This window comes from Prorops nasuta, unplaced genomic scaffold, assembly GCF_024137725.1.
Source record: "Prorops nasuta isolate Cenicafe-Biocafe unplaced genomic scaffold, Cenicafe_Pnas_1.2 PNAS00032, whole genome shotgun sequence".
NCBI lineage: Eukaryota > Metazoa > Arthropoda > Insecta > Hymenoptera > Bethylidae > Prorops > Prorops nasuta.
The window spans coordinates 915,258-932,977 of NW_027116829.1; the positions used below are offsets into that span (position 1 = coordinate 915,258).

General features: G+C 39.3%; 3 protein-coding genes across 4 annotated transcripts in view; 2 read left to right on the forward strand and 1 right to left on the reverse strand.

Moving 5' to 3' along the window:
• Positions 1-79: 79 nt before the first annotated feature.
• Cnep1r2 (CTD nuclear envelope phosphatase 1 regulatory subunit 2) lies at positions 80-1,951 on the forward strand. Its single transcript, XM_066742867.1, has 4 exons — positions 80-174; positions 330-401; positions 609-743; positions 812-1,951. Exons 1-4 carry the CDS (start codon positions 147-149, stop codon positions 970-972), a joined length of 396 nt encoding a protein of 131 aa, XP_066598964.1. The 5' UTR covers positions 80-146; the 3' UTR covers positions 973-1,951.
• A 10-nt stretch (positions 1,952-1,961) lies between these two features.
• Positions 1,962-4,255, reverse strand: LOC136783057 (regulation of nuclear pre-mRNA domain-containing protein 1B). The gene is made up of 3 exons (XM_066742866.1): positions 4,027-4,255; positions 2,990-3,717; positions 1,962-2,923 (listed from the first exon to the last, which is right to left on the reverse strand). The coding sequence occupies exons 1-3, from the start codon at positions 4,175-4,177 to the stop codon at positions 2,774-2,776; spliced, it is 1,029 nt and encodes a 342-aa protein (XP_066598963.1). The 5' UTR covers positions 4,178-4,255; the 3' UTR covers positions 1,962-2,773.
• A 3,523-nt stretch (positions 4,256-7,778) lies between these two features.
• Su(var)3-3 (lysine-specific histone demethylase Su(var)3-3) overlaps positions 7,779-17,720 on the forward strand; it is a 43,582-nt gene continuing 33,640 nt past the window's right edge. The window contains exons 1-9 of one of the 2 annotated variants that reach the window (XM_066743116.1): positions 7,779-7,813; positions 8,529-8,751; positions 8,829-8,983; positions 9,050-9,328; positions 9,404-9,580; positions 9,662-9,925; positions 9,991-10,128; positions 10,219-10,292; positions 10,367-10,515. In XM_066743116.1, the coding sequence (XP_066599213.1) occupies positions 7,811-7,813; positions 8,529-8,751; positions 8,829-8,983; positions 9,050-9,328; positions 9,404-9,580; positions 9,662-9,925; positions 9,991-10,128; positions 10,219-10,292; positions 10,367-10,515 (1,462 nt within the window). In that variant the 5' untranslated portion in view covers positions 7,779-7,810. Of the gene's footprint in view, positions 7,814-7,867; positions 8,228-8,528; positions 8,752-8,828; positions 8,984-9,049; positions 9,329-9,403; positions 9,581-9,661; positions 9,926-9,990; positions 10,129-10,218; positions 10,293-10,366; positions 10,516-17,720 lie in introns of those variants that run through there. The other variant, XM_066743115.1, reaches the window with a different exon arrangement.

A 17,720-nucleotide genomic window follows, 5' to 3' on the forward strand; every position in this document is an offset into this window, starting at 1 on the left:
TGCAAGTAATCGATTAAAAATTAGGTAAAGCAGTCATTCTGACTTTTAAATCTCTATAGGAGATTGCGCATTTGCCGCGCGCAACTTCAAGTTTTGATTTGTCATTTTTTTATCGAGGCAAATGTATAGTATTAATGTAAATAAAAATGTCTCTAGATCAGACAGTTTGCGAAGGTAAAGAAAATTTATAAACAAAAATGAGAATACTTTAGACGGTTTCACAAAGAAATAATGCAATAAATGCTAACAATCCTTCTTAAAGTTTAACCTTTGTTAAATATATTTGAGGTTATGTAATTGTTTTCATGCTATTTTATGATTTCTTTTAGATTTAAAGGCATTCGAAAGACGTCTTACTGAAGTAATTGCTAGCTTGCAGCCAGCCACATTACGTTGGAGAAGTATATTTTCATATTTTTCTGTGCATGTCATGTTCCCATTTCTTATTTCACATTACTTCTAACCTTGCTCTTACAGTATATCTAAGATATGTTAGGTTAATATCTGTACCATTTGTCATATTGAATATCCACGCATCATACTCTGTTAACTATTATTTAATAACTACTTGTAACTCACTCTCTGTAATTATGTATGCATTTTTTTAGTACTTCTAGGCATTGTTTCTACCTGTACTGCTATAGGGGCCTGGTACTGGTTAACAGACCCAAATACATCAGCTGTATCCTTTATTCAAAGCTTATGGAATCACCCATTTTTCACGCTGGCCTGCATTGTTTTAGGTAATGGTAACTAATATTATCAAATATACCTTTTGAATATTCACATAATGGTAGCTCTTTCTTTATAGTAATCTTATTTATGATGGGTGTACATAGGAGAGTGGTTGCACCAAGTATCATAACACAAAGGGCAAGAAGTGTTTTAGGAGACTTTAATATGAGCTGTGATGATACTGGTAAACTTATTCTTAAACCTGCGAGACCTCCTCTTCCTTATGATGATATGTAATGATAGCTTATATTAGATATGAAATGCTCAAACAAAATAATTTCTTAAGCTGTCCAAAGGCAATGTTTGTTGAGAAAATATTTTATCATGTAGATATTTAATTTAAATTACGTATTAATTTAAAGGATTAATATGATAGATTGCTCAGAATATAATTAAATAGCAGAAAACTATATTTGATACAATCAAAAATATGAGTTTTCTTCACTTCTATTAATCGATACATTGGTACATTGAAATAGTCTCTGACTATTTCTGCTTTATATATTAACCAATATTCCTTATCTTTGATTATTATAGAGATGAAATGATACATTTGCCTTTTGTGAATTAGGATTTGTATAAAATACAATTTTTTATATTACTAACATAATAAGAAATTTATAATAATTTTGTTATACTAGACCTATGTAAAAAACTCATCTTAATAATTATTTTAATATAATATTATTAACAGCTGTACATAATATAACTACATATGTTTTGTAAATTACATTTGATTATACACATTTTGTTATGTTCCTATGAAAAAGATATATATTAATCAGATATAGCTTAGCAAATGTCACTAGCCAAGAATTGTAAAGATACATCACTTTTATTTTTTGACGTTTAACACTCATTCTCCCTTGCCTTAAAGGAATTGAAGTATTTAGTCCTCCTATTAATTTGGAGGGTTGTCCAAAAAAAGGCCCTTTTCTGGAAGGGCCCAATGTAAAGATTGTGGTTATCATGATGTTACTGTTTCTAAAAAACCTTAATGTCAAATCCAAACATGTTCAATTTAGGCACAATGTTTTTATAACTGAAGTCACTTTGACAATTATAGCAAACAAATGAAAATAAGTTTCTCAACTGTGAAAAAGTATTTATTTAAATAATTAGATTATACTTTTCTTATTGACAGTTGTTTTGTATTATCTTCTAACTCTCTTGTAAAATAAAACATAGGTTAAATAAAAGGTTTAAAAAAACTTATGATATTAACGTTCAAAACATTTATTCATAATTATATTTTTCTTATTACAATCTTCACAATTCATACTTTAAAATATTCATTATACAATTATTCTTTACTCAGGATGATTAATTAACCTAAATCAATCAAACATAACATTATACCAATAAAAAGTACTTCTCAGTCCAAGAATAGCATAAGCTATTATATATACTATATATATATATATATATATATGTCTATATACAAAAAGAAATAAGATAGAAAGCGCAACTGATATACAATGCTTAAGAAAATTTATTAATTTGATAAGAGTTTGTGAACCCAACTTTACATAGTATAGCTGTGCAAATGCGATGCACAAAATACACGGCTTTCTATACGAATAGTATGTTCACCTTTTTTTGGATTTTAATCAAAGTCGTTAAATACACAATAGACTTTACATTATATTCTTCCTCACATTTAAAATTTTTAGAATCGTATCGCATTTACTAATGTGTGCACATAATTTAAAAATGTTGTTCTTATAAAATTTAAGTTTGCTACACACTAAAAGAATTTAACATGATCCAGTGTGTTTCTTCAAATGTGATGTTTACCTAATAAATGTCTAATAAAAATAAAAACATACCAAATTGAATTGGTAGTTTTAAATTGACTGATTGCTCCTAGAAGCTTGTTTAATTTATATATGCTGGACTCAAATTGCTTTAAAATACAAAGTTGTTGTATTGTATTCTATTAATTGCAAAGACCTCAATGAAAAAATTGGTCTAATTTACTGACTAAGAATAAAACTCAAACACAAATAATATGACATTTTTGGGCAAGGTTTTTCAACTAATGCATAGAGAATAGATCACCAGCCGAAGGAAGCGGTGCAAGGCCACCAGTGACATCAGGTAATTGCGTAAGATCAGGAAGATTAGAGATATGGGATTTTACTTCAGTCCTAACTGCACAAACCTTCTTTAACTTCTCTTTGTACTCCTGTCAAATAGAAAGCATTATTTATATATCTTTACTGAATATAAATTAAAGATGTATCAACCGTACCTCTAAAGTTGTTTGAGCTTGCTGTAATAGCTGCCGTTGTGCCAAAGTATAATCCCTTAGCATTGTTAATAATCTCCTTCTATCCTCCATTTCAGCTTGTAGTCTACCATTGTAATCTGCTAAAAGTGCAGCAGCTTCGTTAACTGCTACACTTAATTGATCTGCTGCTGTTCTGTCTGCTAGGTTTGCAAGTAGTGATACTTCTGATACTTCAGGAGGCAAAGATGCAATACGTTCTCTAACGCCTGCATCAGATGAGGCTGTATTTTCTAAGTCCATCAAGGCTTTGATCAGCTCCTCAGTTTCTGGGGGATCTCCAGCAGGCGTGCGAGGACTTAATGTTACATGTAATTCTTTGGTACCATCAACTTCTATTATTTCAGTTTCAGATTTTTTCCGTTCCTTTTTTTCTCTCTTTTTCTCTGCATCATATTTGTCAATTCTAGGTCTCTTTCTTGATAGTTGAGTATTCTTATTTTTGTCTCCATTAGGATCTAGTGCTACTTTAAACTCAGCTATTTGTGCTTTATCATAAACACCTCTTTCCTCCCATATATTTAATAATCTAATTAATCTTTCCCTTGTTTTTTCATCAAAACCTTTCATGTGTTCAAAAGCTTTTGGCAGAACAGACTCAAACTCTCTCCCAAATTCGGGACCTTTCTTTTTACTGTTTTGGATAACGTCGTTGGCGAGATACATGAACATTAACTTTCTATTGTCCTTCACTGAAAAGTGCACGAATATAAAAACTTGTTGAAGTTTAATGCACATTATAGAAATCATGCTACGATATCTTCTAATGAGTCAAAACTAATTGACGATTTATAGCATTAACGAGAATAAACTGCAGTTTTGTAGAGTAAAAACAACTTTAATAGGTGTGACAATGCCACTAACCTACAAGTGCAATAATTATATTGTTTAAGGGAGTCAAGAAATTTGAGATATAACGTGACAAAAAATAAAACACGTAGTTTATGCCGGGCTTAAACAAAATTTACGTAGTAAATACGCTAACGGCAATTGATACATACCTTTACACAATTCCTTAAACCAGACTTTTACGATTGATGGATGATGTTTTCTGTGATGGATAATCCATAATGACACAGTTTGAATACTTTGCTGTGAAGGATTCAAGTCCATCAGCCTTTTCACAAGTGCACTCTCGGTAAATCCTGTCATTCTTAAACTGATTGGTATCAGAGATGAGGCGGGAGCCGGAGAATGCTCATGGCGTATCACAAAATAATCCTCGGAGTGCCTTGGACGGTGGCGCCACCATCGCAGGTGAAGCTTAGCCAAAATCCGTATGGCCATCTATCGAAAGTGATGTTAACTGCGAAAGACGCCAATTCTCTGTGAAGGTGATAAATTATCATAGGCAGGCGCGTTCACGGAGCACGCTTTTAGCACTGCCAACGCTACTGCGCATAGAAAAATGACTGAAATGTGTGCGCAGTAGCGTTGATAGCGTCTCCATGAACGCGTCCCATATCTAGTTTTACTTGAGAGTGACTTCATGTCGGCCATTTCGGGCTCCCGAAAACATAAAAACACTGCTTTTTTATCTTCAACTAAGGTTTCTAGTCCTAAATTTTTCCATCTCGCCGTCGGGTTAATTCAGGATCAGGGCATATCTAATGGGTGCGTTCTAAAATGCAACCACTCAGTAAGCGCTCACTGAGCAGTGAGCATAGTAGCGAAATGTATGTACACTTCGGCCCAATAATCCTGTCCCAGGCAAGGGGAAGAGGAAATCAGAGGGGCGAGGGGATATCTAGTGAATTCTTGTCAGCACCGTTAAATTTTAGAACTGTTCTTATTTACGTCAGCAGAACTGTAACTAATTGCTCAAAGATCAGCAAAAGAATTAAGAACTTTAATAATTAAAGGAAGGAAAAGGATCAGATAAGTATTAATTAATAAAACACGTTAAATTGTAAATTGCTAAGAAAATATACTTTGTGGTTTTTTTAATTTGATTACAGATGAATTCCTCTTTTCGATAAAAGTCTGATTGTGGCAAATAAATATCTCTTTTTCAACTGGATCGGAAAGAAGTAGGCTACCGCTCGCACTTACTGGTGTTGCACAGTCATCCCAATATATATTAATTCATCTACAGCAATGGAAATGTTTAAGGTTACCTGTCAACTTAAAAATGAACTTGGCAATTATGAATTAATGACAATATAAAGTAATGTATTTTATATATATTTTATATTTATTTTGTCTACTGCTATACATATAACACATTGAATTTTTTTTTTTTGTTTTTTTAGATTTAGGTGCATGAGGAAATGCTGTTACGCATATCCTGGTCTTTGTAGGCCAGGATTATGTGGAAAGACCCCATTCAAGGTCAAGACTTCCCTGGGGGGAGTGGTTTTTTGATTGTCTTAAAAAAGACAGTCTCAACCAAGCCGCCACCCCCAAGTATACCCACTAAAACCCCCTGCACCGTACAGCCATTTGATCTGCAAGTTAGAAAACTGTAAGTATTATTAATACCTCAGTGCATAACCATTTGCTGCTACTAATTCGTGTAAACGGCCTGGGACAGAGTTTACAAGATTTCTGCATATCTCTGGTTGATCAATTAGCTCTTGCCACATTCTTTTTACATGGCTCCTTAATGCTTCTTTTGTCCTTTCTTCTTCAGGCCTCCAACGTTTCACGATGATTCCCCAAATGTTCTCTATGACATTGAGATCTGGAGATCTGGCTGGCCAATTAATTTTAAGGACGTCAGGATGCCTATCAAACCATTGTCTGGTCATGTTCGATGTGTGCACACTTGAATTATCCTGAACGAATTTTATTAATGGAGCCTGTTCGATGGGATATCTTCTTCGGACGCTTGGCAGCATGCAGTTCTCTAAAAGGCTAGTGTAAGTCACCGAATTCATTTTAGTGTCAATAGCAACCAATTCACCTACACCATGCTTTGATATCCAGCCCCAGAATGCAACACTAATCCTGTTGCTCCTATTTGTAGGCAAGACATATTTGTCATTATACCTATCTGCATCTGGACGCCAAACGTGTAATCTCCCATCTTCGGAGGATTGAAATACTTTTTCATCACTCCAGATGACGTCATCCCAGAATTCTTCTTCCACAGTCAGATACTGTAACGCAAATCCAATTCTCTGCTGCCTGTGATACTCAGATAGCTTAATTTTGTGAGCAGCATGATGACAATGTATGCCAGCTTCATGGAGTCTTCTGCGCACAGTCATTTTTGAAGCACGAAAGTCCAATTTGCTCAATACACTGCAGGAAGGCTGGAAAGGATCTTCATCCATTACACGAACAATCTGCCTATTTTGTTCTTCTGTTGTGATCCGCGGCCTTTTATTATTTATCCTTTTATCTTTTAGTCCTGCATATCCTTCTTCACTGTATTTTTTAATCCATCGATTAATAGTTCTTTTACTCAATTGCAATTGTTCAGCAATATCTACTGAACTCATTCCTCCCTTCCACAGACCAATAGCCTCTCCTTTTTTTATGTACAAATCACTATTATTTGGCATTTTGCAATTTATTTTATAAAGAACCACTTATAAAACTGTTTAAGCTGTATCAGCCATAAAACAAAGGAAAACAAACACGTATTTGTTTTCATTTGTTTAGCAGATAAAAACAGTAGTTGCTTTCCTTTGTTCTTTGGCTGATACATTATTTGCTTTCTTTTGTTTTATGACTGATACAGCTTAAACAGTTTTATAAGTGGTTCTTTATAAAATTAATTGCAAAATGCCAAATAATAGTAAAATGATAATGAAAAAAGGAAATGTTATCAGTCTGTGGAATCGAGGAATAAGTTCAGTAGATATTACTGAACAGTTGCAAGTGAATAAAACCACTAATAGAACAATCGTTTACCAATCATCTTAACATTTATAGAATCAATTAGTCAATAGAAAGGATATATCTAAGTTTATTTAAAAATAGTAAAGAAATATTGATATATGTCAAAAACTAGGAAGAACTAATGAGGCAAATAAATATCACGTAAGATGTAAAAGGATGTGGAAGATCAATACAACATTTGCAGAAACGCTATTTAACTTGTCTCACGTTAAATAATAAAAATCATTGCAACAAACATCTATCCTCTACAAACATAAAGTAGTTGTAATTTTGTTAGCAATATAAAGAATATATGATTACTATGAGAATATGTAATTACTATGTATACAATTTGGAAAGGGATGAAATAAAAATATTTTAATTGAACTAGCTTTAATTTATAATAACAGGAATCAAAACATTATCGTACATCATTATTAATTTACAATAAGACTTTGTTGTATATACACCAATCGTTTACATATTCACTATGATAACATTACGTAATAGTTATTGAAATGACTGGGCCACACAAAAATGATTCGTATATAAATGCTTCTTCGTTTATTGTTATATAAGTATTCCTTTCCTTAATTGTAACTCATTAGAAACAGGATTTCACCTGTAACAAAAATGAAATAACCACAAAGTATATTTCCTTAAAAATGTACAACAATTTTTATGTTTTCTTATTAATTAATACTCATCTGATATATATTTTCTTCTGTTATTTATTAAAATCCTTCCTTCTTTTTGCCGTAATACTTTTCCGAAAAAATTAGTTTTGTCTATGATACAAAAACGAAGGTTAACCGCGCCATTTGACAGCTACGGAGAAACTCCCTAGATATCCCCTCGCCCCTCTGATTTCCGCTTCCCCTTGCCTGGGACAGGATTATTGGGCCGAAGTGTACTATACATACAACGAAACACCTTACGACAGGCATATAATTTAAAATGGTAGAGTTGGTAATGCTGCGTTTTATATATGTTTGTATTTTTGATCAATAATAAGATGCTTATCTTTCAAATAGTAAAATTGTTAAAAGCTGATTACAATTAATTATACATTGATATTGATATGAATTAAAATAAGCACTGAGAAATTTGGAGAGCACATACGTCCAGAACACACTTGAGGAACGTAGTTACTATATTTTATGAAGATTGTTTTTTAGGAGCATGTGCTATGCAAGCATGGAGTATGGAGACAGATGCATATTTGTCACGTCTATTTGAATCTAGTGTTGACTGTTATTGTGCCGGTTCAAAAAAGATAGAGTGAAACAGATTAATCTGTATATTTTGTGATATTAAAGTAGAATTAGTTCATAAAAAAATCTTTTCGTCATGAGCCGAAGAAAAAGAGCGAAGGTTAGTCCAGTTTATATAATTTTATTCATACTTTTCTGTATACTATCGAATTTGTTTTCATTTGAAATGTTTGAAATAAATTTTAGTGAAGCCACGAATAATATTAATGTAAATTAAATAAATTTGTGTTGCTTTTTTATTTTGATGTTCTTATGGAAAATTTATTTGGAGTATTCAAATGCTTAAACATAAACCTCTCAGTAGACTCTGTAAACAAACCGTTTAGGTTAAGTTTTTGTTGTGTTTACTTGTGCTATGGTATAAATGCTGGTATTGTGAAAATTTACTTTTGTCTTTACAGGTTGAGTATAGGGAGATGGAAGAGAAATATAATCAGTTGGAGGATGAAAATGCCTCGGATACTTCAGAAAAGTCAAAAACAGGCCTTGTTACTCCAGAGAAAAAGGGTGTTTCTGAGACTAAAAAAGATCCAGAACCATCAACGAATGCTGCTCCTATGTCTGCTCCTAAAATGGAAATGAAAGAAGAAGAAGAGCAAGACAGTGATCATGAGGATCCACATGGTAAATTAGATCTTTCTCACTAAATTGGAAAAAATTTCAAAATATCTTTTATTCAAATTGTGCATTGATTATTTCAGTGAAAGAATTATTATTAAATGGTTTGGAAGGTGCAGCTTTTCAAAGCCGTCTTCCATTCGACAAATTGACATCGACAGAAGCTGCATGTTTTCCAGATGTTGCTGGAGGACCACCTCAGACACAAAAAGTCTTTTTACATATTAGAAATAGATTGGTGAGTATCAGGGCTTAATGAAACATCTTGATTATAGCAATTTTAAAATTTATTTGATAATTTTAGCTACAATTATGGTTGGAAAATCCAAAACAACAGCTAATAATTGAAAATGCTTTGCCTGCAATAGAGCCACCATACAATAGTGATACAATGTTAGCACGTAGAATTCATGCATTTTTAGAAAGACACGGTTTTATTAATTTTGGTGTATTTAAACGTTTAAAACCGATACCTACCTTGAAGCTAGGTAAAGTTATAGTTATTGGAGCTGGAATCGCTGGTTTAGCAGCTGCCCAGCAAATGCAACAATTTGGTTTAGAAGTTATTGTTCTGGAAGCAAGGGTAAAACACAGTTTCCCGATCATCATTAGTACGTGTACAGTGAAATGGTTATTTCACGAAATAATTTTTTTGCAGGATCGTGTGGGCGGTCGAATTGCCACATTTCGTAAATCGTCTTACATTGCTGATCTCGGAGCCATGGTAGTTACAGGACTTGGTGGAAATCCCGTGACAACACTTAGCAAACAAATAAATATGGAACTCCACAAGATACGACAAAAATGTCCACTGTACGAGAGTGATGGTCAAACTGTATGTAAATTAACAGTATTTCTTCTAGATCTACACATTAAATAGAATTGGAATGGAAATAGGAGTAAATGCAATTTCTAGGTACCAAAGGACAAAGACGAAATGGTAGAGAGGGAGTTTAATAGATTGTTAGAAGCGACGTCGTACTTGTCGCACCAGCTAGACTTTAATTACATTGGAAACGCTGGATCAGCCGGTCAGGGCGCCAATACTCGTCCAGTTTCGTTGGGCCAAGCGTTGGAGTGGGTAATTCGTTTGCAAGAGCAAGGCGTTAAGCAGCGTCAAGTGGCTCACCTGCGTTCCGTACTTTCGCTTCAAGGAAGATTAATAACAAATCAGCACAGGGTATTTATCCAATTTCTGCAATTTGTAGTAATTTTCTCACTTTCTAATGGCCACTTATTCCTTAGATGATAACCATTATGGATCGTTTAACAGAACTTAATAAACAGTACAAAGAAATGACAGAGAGCAAGTTGCAAACACGTGACATCACTCAGGAGTTTGTTTTGCGTTCAAAACTTCGCGATTTGCATAATGCTTGCAAGGTCGTAAAAATAATATTAACAATGACAATAATAATTTACAAAAAAAACTATCATATATTGACTTTAATCATTGTTCATTTTCGACTATAGGAATGGGACCAGCTGTGCGATCAGCAAAAGGAAATCGAGGCGAAATTACAGGAACTGGAGGCCTCGCCACCGAGGTAAATCTTTAAAATTTAATCAAGCGACTGAATTCAAAGAAATAATTTATTTTTGTTTAACTTTACGCGTACAGTGACGTGTACCTGTCGTCGAAGGATCGTCAAATATTGGATTGGCACTTTGCAAATTTAGAATTTGCGAATGCGACGTCCCTGTCGAATCTGAGCCTCAAGCACTGGGACCAGGACGACGATTTCGAGTTCACCGGGAGTCATCTGACCGGTGAGTCGACTGAAAGAGATTGCGTTCTTAGCACAGTTTGAACATCTGGATCGAGCCAGAGCTAATGATCCAGATTGAGTGGGAAGAGAGAGAGAGAGAGAGAGAGAGAGAGAGAGAGAGAGAGAGAGAGAGAGAGAGAGAGAGAGAGGAGAGCCACAGGATGGCTGGAGGATAGTAAGGATACTGGAATAAACGCAGCAGGGATGGTCTCGAAAGGAAGGTGGAGGTAATGAAAAAGTTGTGGGCTTGTCCTTGACGCAGAACTATCAGTCTCAACGATCGCTAGATAAGTATTAATCAAGCGTGTTCGGAGCGTTCAGGGGGTTAGTAACCTTGCATACCAAGGCTGGCCTGGCAGAACAAGGGGAAATGTGCGTGCGTGTCGTAACACGCATACGGTACTCTCTTGCTCGGTATTCCCGAGAAATTGCCGAAGCACGCCGAAGATGGTGTAGATAATGCGTGAATTATTCCCGGGTTGCATCCCCTTTATAGGAGGGGATCCTCTTGACTTTATCAGCCTTATTGAAAGCCGATAGCTGCTGATCTCGTGTAGATAGCGAAGAGTACTCTAACCTCGGACACCAGAGACCAGGGAGAGTACCATCGTGTTCCACCCCCCCCCGCCCCCCTCCCTTCCCTTCCTCTCATTATACCAACATTACGGCCAAGATTATGGTCCTCGGCTTTGACGACCTTGCTAACGCCGACACTTTCCTCTCATCCCCCCTCCCCTACTACCGATTTACAACCCCAAAAACCACACGATCCACTCCCTCCTCCAAACTACACCTTTCAACGGAAATCCCATGAAATTTATTCCTCCTCTCGTCCATAACATTTTACACGCCACTCTCCTTTATGATTTTCACCCATTTCCATAATTTCTCCGATTGCCTCGTCGCGCTTTTCTCTCTTTATCTTTAATTGAATTCATTGGCGCATGCTTGGAAGGTTTTTCAGAGAGGGACAAAAAGCGTGGAGAAAAAAGCTGGAAGAAAAAACGAGAGAGGAAGCGAAGCGCAGCGGACAGAGAGAGAGAGAGAGAGAGAGAGAGACTTTTGTGTCCAGTGGAGGACACGCAGAGGATGGTGGTTCCAGAAATATGCTCGCGGTGTAGCGATCGAATTTATTCAATTGATTTGCGCAATGAGGCGAGGGCTCGCATCCAGGATGGAGGAGAGTTGGCTGATGTACAAGTTGGCAAAAAAGTTCTCTGCGGCAGCGGCATTAAATTGGGTCTGGGAGGCCCGGCAGCAGCATCCGATGATCCTATCGGTCCCGAGAGCCGAAATTCGCCAGAGGCTTCCCAGAGGCCGACCGGCCAACGGGGCCCCATTGTTGGGCTTAATTTAGCGTTAAATTGTTTACATCTCATTAATCGCCACTGCACCACAGAGCTCCACGACCAACTTGCGTGATCATCGAAGCATGTCAGTCATGGACTTTGAGCATCGCTCTTAAACTTTTCACGATCGAACGAGCGGGACCGAAGAACCAACCGGCACTCCCATATCGTCCAAAAAACCTCGAGAAAATCATCGCCCCCTCCGCTCTACGCAGCTTTTCGCTTTGCGCTCTCGAGGTCGCCTCTTGCATTTTTCCTTCGGTATAAATTAATTAATTATTTGCACACACCTAGTCCCGCCGGAAGACTGGCCGTTACGAGGCTCGGTCGTCCGGTGCGCGCACGGAGGATACACATGGATTTGTCAAATCACCATGGTTCGTGGGGTCTATTTACGGATGGAGGGTCCGCGAGAGTTTCTGAGGTCTCAATGGGAGAGCCGTCCGAGGAGAGACGAGGTTCTGTTGGTGGAGCAGGAGGAGGCTTAGAGAGGGGACCGGGGCGAGGGGGGTCAGGCCGAAAGTGGTCATGGGAAAGGTATCGATGCGTCGAAGCCAAGCAAGACTGGATTCCGCGGGGCGAGGCTTGTGCCTCGTTGCTGGGTAGGAGTGTACAAGGTCTTCGATACCTCGTAAATTACCAGCCAGTCGAGAGTCCTTCCCCTCCAGGAGAGCGGCGTTAACCCGACGAAATTTAGAATCCAAGGAAATGGATCGATTTTACACGTATGTATATTTACACTCGAGCGAACCCTCTTCAGCGTCATACTTCATTTTTCGACTGTCTCGTAGCTGCAAGAGAGCGAAACGAAACAAGTGGATGCACGATTAGCTCTCGGAATGCCAGGCTTCCAGGGGTGGAATGAAGTTTCACGAGGTACGAGACGCACTCGATCATTTTCCAATTACGGGCCGATTCGTAATCATCCACGTGTGGATGGAGACGATTGCGAGGACTGGCTCTCGCTAAGCCTCGCCAACCAGCCTGCAAACTATATCGATGTCGTAGCTGAGCTAAATTATATGGATTAAAACGAATGCCGAGCGCTAAATCATTCATTGACCAGGGGCTCCGCGCGCCTGTGTGTACTGGTTCCCTCGGTATCACACACGTGCATGTGTACGGCGCATATACGAGAGGCAGGACAGGAGCAGAAAACAACAACGAGAAGACTCGACCTCGTAAAACCTACAGTCGTCGTCTTTATGAAGCTTTCATCGTTAAAGCCTTACGACTTTTGAGGGACCAGGATAAAAATTCAATGAACATGACGGAAACAAAGAGCGAAGATCAATTTGCCTGCAGGAGGAAAGCTTATTAACTGCTTTATGGGCTTACGCCTGGGAAGTATAAAGGCGAACATTTGAATTATACCTGCAGTGTATACGATATGCAAAAATTCCCTTCGACCACTGCAAGGAAGCTGTGCAATGGGAATGGGAAGATTGCTGGATGTCGCAGTTGGGGAGGAAGAAACGAAGAGCCGTTAGTAAATTAGCTGGTTGGTCAAACGCGAAACCCTGTTGCAGAGTTCAACGTTGGTTGGAGTGGGAGGGGGGACGAGAGGAGGGGGGGGGGGGGGTGCTGAAAGGTCGCATAATCGTCACATAGCGTGTGGCCGAGCATTAACATATAATGCCACGGCGTGGCGTCACGTAGGACTCCGTTTAATCATACTCTCGGTCCTCTCGTCGAGCAATCCCAGCGACGCGTTTTCGTTTCGCCCGATTGTTCGCCGAGATTGGCCTGTGCGCGTTAATTCGAAAAACGCATCGAGAGACTCGACTCTCTCCGTTCGCACGCTGATCTAAAAACGGTATATTTTTCAACTTTCCAAGGTCACGCCGCTACGAGAGAGAGAGAGAGAGAGAGAGAGAGAGACGCGTGTGAAAAACAGGAGTATCCAACTATGGAAATCTCGAATGGCGGCAGGCTCGTCGTTGGTGATAAAGTGTCCGTAGGAGTTCCCCCCCCCCTCTCCCCTTTTCAGAGATCCTTTGTCGTGTCGCGTAGGATTACTGGATGGGACCAGGATCGAGTAACTTCAACACCTCCCCTACCCCTCGTTTTCTACAATATTCCACCTCGCCCACCCCTCGATCGTACTCCGCACGCTGCCTACTTTCACCGCTCGACGTCGCGAAAGACGAACCATCGCAGACTCTTGAAAAATTAACCAGGATTGTCGTTCAAGCTCGAATCCTTGCTAGGAAAATTGAGTCGCGCGTCTATATACGCGCGCGAGATTCTTTATCTCGCGGAGTATTTTCGGGAAAACAAATTTTTCGCTCGCTTTCCATTTTCCATTGTCTCATAATTTTCCCTACACGGGCCGAGAGTTTTCGGTGGAGCAGGAAAGAATCGAGGCCACCGCGAGGAAGGTTTCTCGAGTCTCTTAGGATCGGCCATTGGCGGGTTGCGTGGCTGGGAGGGTAAAGGTGAGCGAGGCGAAGGAAAGGGAGGAGGGGGGTGGTTGAAAAAGAAAACAGCGCCATTATGACGTGCGATTGGATTTCGCTGGTTGTTTGGTAGGTACGTATCACGTGTCAATACTTTTCCTTTTCGTTCTGTATGTAAATTCGAGCGCCGTGGGGGCGCGAGGGCAGCATCAATCAACGGCAGACGGCAGCTGATTAAAAATTGCGCAACAGCCATGAATTATTAATGCGACAATAAACGTGCAAATTCCAATAGGGCGCGTGCAACCGCGCCGCGCTCTTTCCCACAGTTTTTCGTAACGGTGGAGAAAAAAAAATGAGGAAAAAACGCGACGCTCTCGTTAACGCAATTAACGCGCGGATACACGAACGGAGCAATTGGATCAAAAAATCCTCCTTATCGATCCCGATGATTCGATTCTGCCCAAATACCGGATTTCCCTGGCGAGGGACGGTCGTTGCGCCTCGGACGATTCGAAATTTGAAAAAGCGTGCAATTTCGCGGCGTAGGGTCGGACGAAAATAATTTCGACTTTTTCATTAACAAATGGTCGCTCGGTGGGTGAGGGTTTTTATTAAAAAAATTTTATCGCGCGCCCGGCAAGGTATACGTCCTCTCGTCGTTTCGGGCCCCAGCGTCGAAAAACCTGTTTCCCCCCTTCCCCCCACCACTACCACCACACTCTACCACCATCTCGCTTCCTTTCGGAAGATATTGCTTTCGAATACTATATTATATTGCGAGTGCTGCGTCGAATTTTGCCCCTTTCCACTTAACGAGCCTCCTCTCTCTCCCCCCGTACTTTCAACCTTGAAATCTCTTCGGCAATAAGCCACTGCAAATCTTGGACTAATCTTCCCGTTAATTATGATAGCCGCTCCGTGTACGTATATACCAAAGAACGTTTTATTGTCGTGAGAAATAGCGCGGAGAGGGTGAGTGAATAGCGTAATAAATATAAGAGTGGAGATCGTGCGAAATGTTTCAATCGAAGTTGGAGATTGAGCGTGGCTCGGTTGGATTTGGAGAAGTTGGAAGTTGGGACGACGACGTGCAGGATTGGCATTGGAGGGCGCGCGCAGCCTCTGATATCGGGAAAAACTTGCCGATCCCCTGCTAGAATTCCAGCTTCTTTTTGCCACTGGGCGCGACAGTCTCTATACCCGATCCTTCTCCACACTGCCAATAAACCATTCAAAAATATTAGCTATATCTTATACTCCGTGTATATATGTATAGTATTGGGCGTTTGGGCAATTTTCGACTGTGAGAATTTCTCTCTAACCTTCTACGAATAACTCGCGAAGAAACAGACTATGATCAGGAGTGCTACTAGTATAATACAACAAAATCTGTAGCAAAACAAAGACTAAAAAATTTTTATTAAATCTCTACAGTTTACTTTACATTTTTGGGTGTTGGTAGAATTTTGGACAACGCGAGTTTCTCTCTAGATTTTTACGTACAACCGGAGAGAGTCGGAGTAGGAACAGGAAAAGGAGGAGGTGGAAGAAGAAGAAGAAGAAGAAGCAGCAGCAGCAGCAGCAGGAGCCTAGCTTATAAGTGGAGATTCCAGGAGATCGAAGCCATATTCTTTTTGCGGGCCTTTTTCCCAGGCAAATCTCGGGAACCCTTTTAGCAGTCAATCCTTACGATCTCTGTATGGCGAGGTTGGTTGTAGGAGGGGTGGTAGGATTTTGCGATCCGCGCAGCTCCGGGTTTACAGCGATATCCACTCGCATTGATCCCCAACGTGAACCCATTGTTACCCAAGGAGAACCGAATATTCACGTTTCATCCCCCCTCTCCTCTCCAGCTGGCATGGGGAATCCTCCATTCCTTTATCCTTCCCACTCCCCCCCCCCCTCCTCCTCCTCCTCCTCTCCCCGTTCTCCTTCCTTCCGGTCAATGGACAATGTCCCAACTAGGAAAGTCAGTCACTGATTGATAACCTTCAATAAGTAATAGATCATTCGTTCGACCCTGTACGAGCTACATTTTTTTCTTAAAAATTTGCAAATTTACGCAACTTGGTAATTCTTGATATATGCAATAGCTTGCAGTGTCATTGATATTTTTATCGCTCATCCGAAAAATGTTACATGTAAGGAAGATTTTTTTAAAGAAGAAATTGATAAAGTCTTCGATAAAATGAATTCGTACATCAGCACGCGATTGGTTAGTTACGAGAGTCCATAGAGAGTCAAGTATACTCCTTGCTGTGCATGCTGGATCATTTGATCAGAAAACATATACGTAGCTTAAGTTTCAATGTTGAGCATCCAATTCGTAGCGAGCATCGGTCAGAAAATTATCGACAGAAATGGGTGTACAAAATTGAAATCCAAAGGCAAAAACCGTATCTTCCTCGAGTTCATCTCTGGCTGCAAGAAAATGTTGAGTTTATGAAGAGAGAAACGTTGAAATTAAGCACGAATGTTGACCGCTTTGCTACCGTCTCAATATACCCGAGACTGAGAAGCATTCCAATAAGAAATACCTTGGATGATCTTCTTTGGTATAAGATGGATCTATCCGTCATTATGATAATAATTTTCCGGTTGGTCGGTCGCGCGGCCAGAGATAAGCGTAGCCGGTACTTCAACTGCGGCCTTGGATTTTTTCATCGTGAAAGCTGATTTTCCTGGCGAGTCGCGCTCATCGAACGTTTTGGAAATAAGTTCCACGAGTGGACGTTGCACTCGCGAAGGTGTATACGCTGCAGTGTTCGCCAGTAGAAACGTCCTTGAACGTGGATTCATGAGAGGTGCGTTTCCCTAACTGTACGATGGATACAAAATCTTGCGAAGGACCTTTTGGAAAGTCTAATGAAAATTTTTCATAACTCTGATAATTACGGAAATACATTGTTCAAGGTCGTTTCAACCAACGGACGGGGCCTGTACATCCTTCTCCCAATTCCGTGTCCCGCGTGACAAAAACCGACACCCAAAACACGGTTCCCGTGGTCTCCCACACTCGCAAAATTTTCCCAAGAGTTTTCCAGTGGAACAATACAAAACCCTGTACCTCCTCGCGTTCGATAAATGAGACCAACGAAATTGCATAATTAAAATACGTTAAAACTATGTACGCTTCCCGGAGTAACTCGTGAACTCTGTCAATATCGATGTTACAGCAACAATAATAATAATTCTCTGTCCGAAAGGTTATCCGGCGAAGAAAGTGCATTGCCTCTTCATCTTCTCGCATTCTATCCATACTTCGGCACACGCTGCGAAATATTTATGAAAATCAAATTATTGATCGAACCGGAGAAACGAGACCTCAATACACACACATATATATATATATATATATATATACACAAAGTGTCAGACTAAAAACTCTGAATCCTTATCGAAGCGAGTGGTCGCGTCTGGATAATTGGTTAAATTAATAGATCGATGTAAAGTTG

Excerpts from the sequence above, each read along its gene's own strand:
- LOC136783057 (XM_066742866.1), bottom strand. The coding sequence starts at position 4,177 with ATGACAGGATTTACCGAGAGTGCACTTGTGAAAAGGCTGATGGACTTG. Across the intron at positions 3,718-4,026 it reads GTTTAAGGAATTGTGTAAAG|TGAAGGACAATAGAAAGTTA; the intron begins GTATGTATCAAT and ends TGCACTTTTCAG. Across the intron at positions 2,924-2,989 it reads AAGCTCAAACAACTTTAGAG|GAGTACAAAGAGAAGTTAAA; the intron begins GTACGGTTGATA and ends TCTATTTGACAG.
- Cnep1r2 (XM_066742867.1), top strand. The coding sequence starts at position 147 with ATGTCTCTAGATCAGACAGTTTGCGAAG. Across the intron at positions 175-329 it reads AGATCAGACAGTTTGCGAAG|ATTTAAAGGCATTCGAAAGA; the intron begins GTAAAGAAAATT and ends GATTTCTTTTAG. Across the intron at positions 744-811 it reads GCTGGCCTGCATTGTTTTAG|TAATCTTATTTATGATGGGT; the intron begins GTAATGGTAACT and ends CTTTCTTTATAG.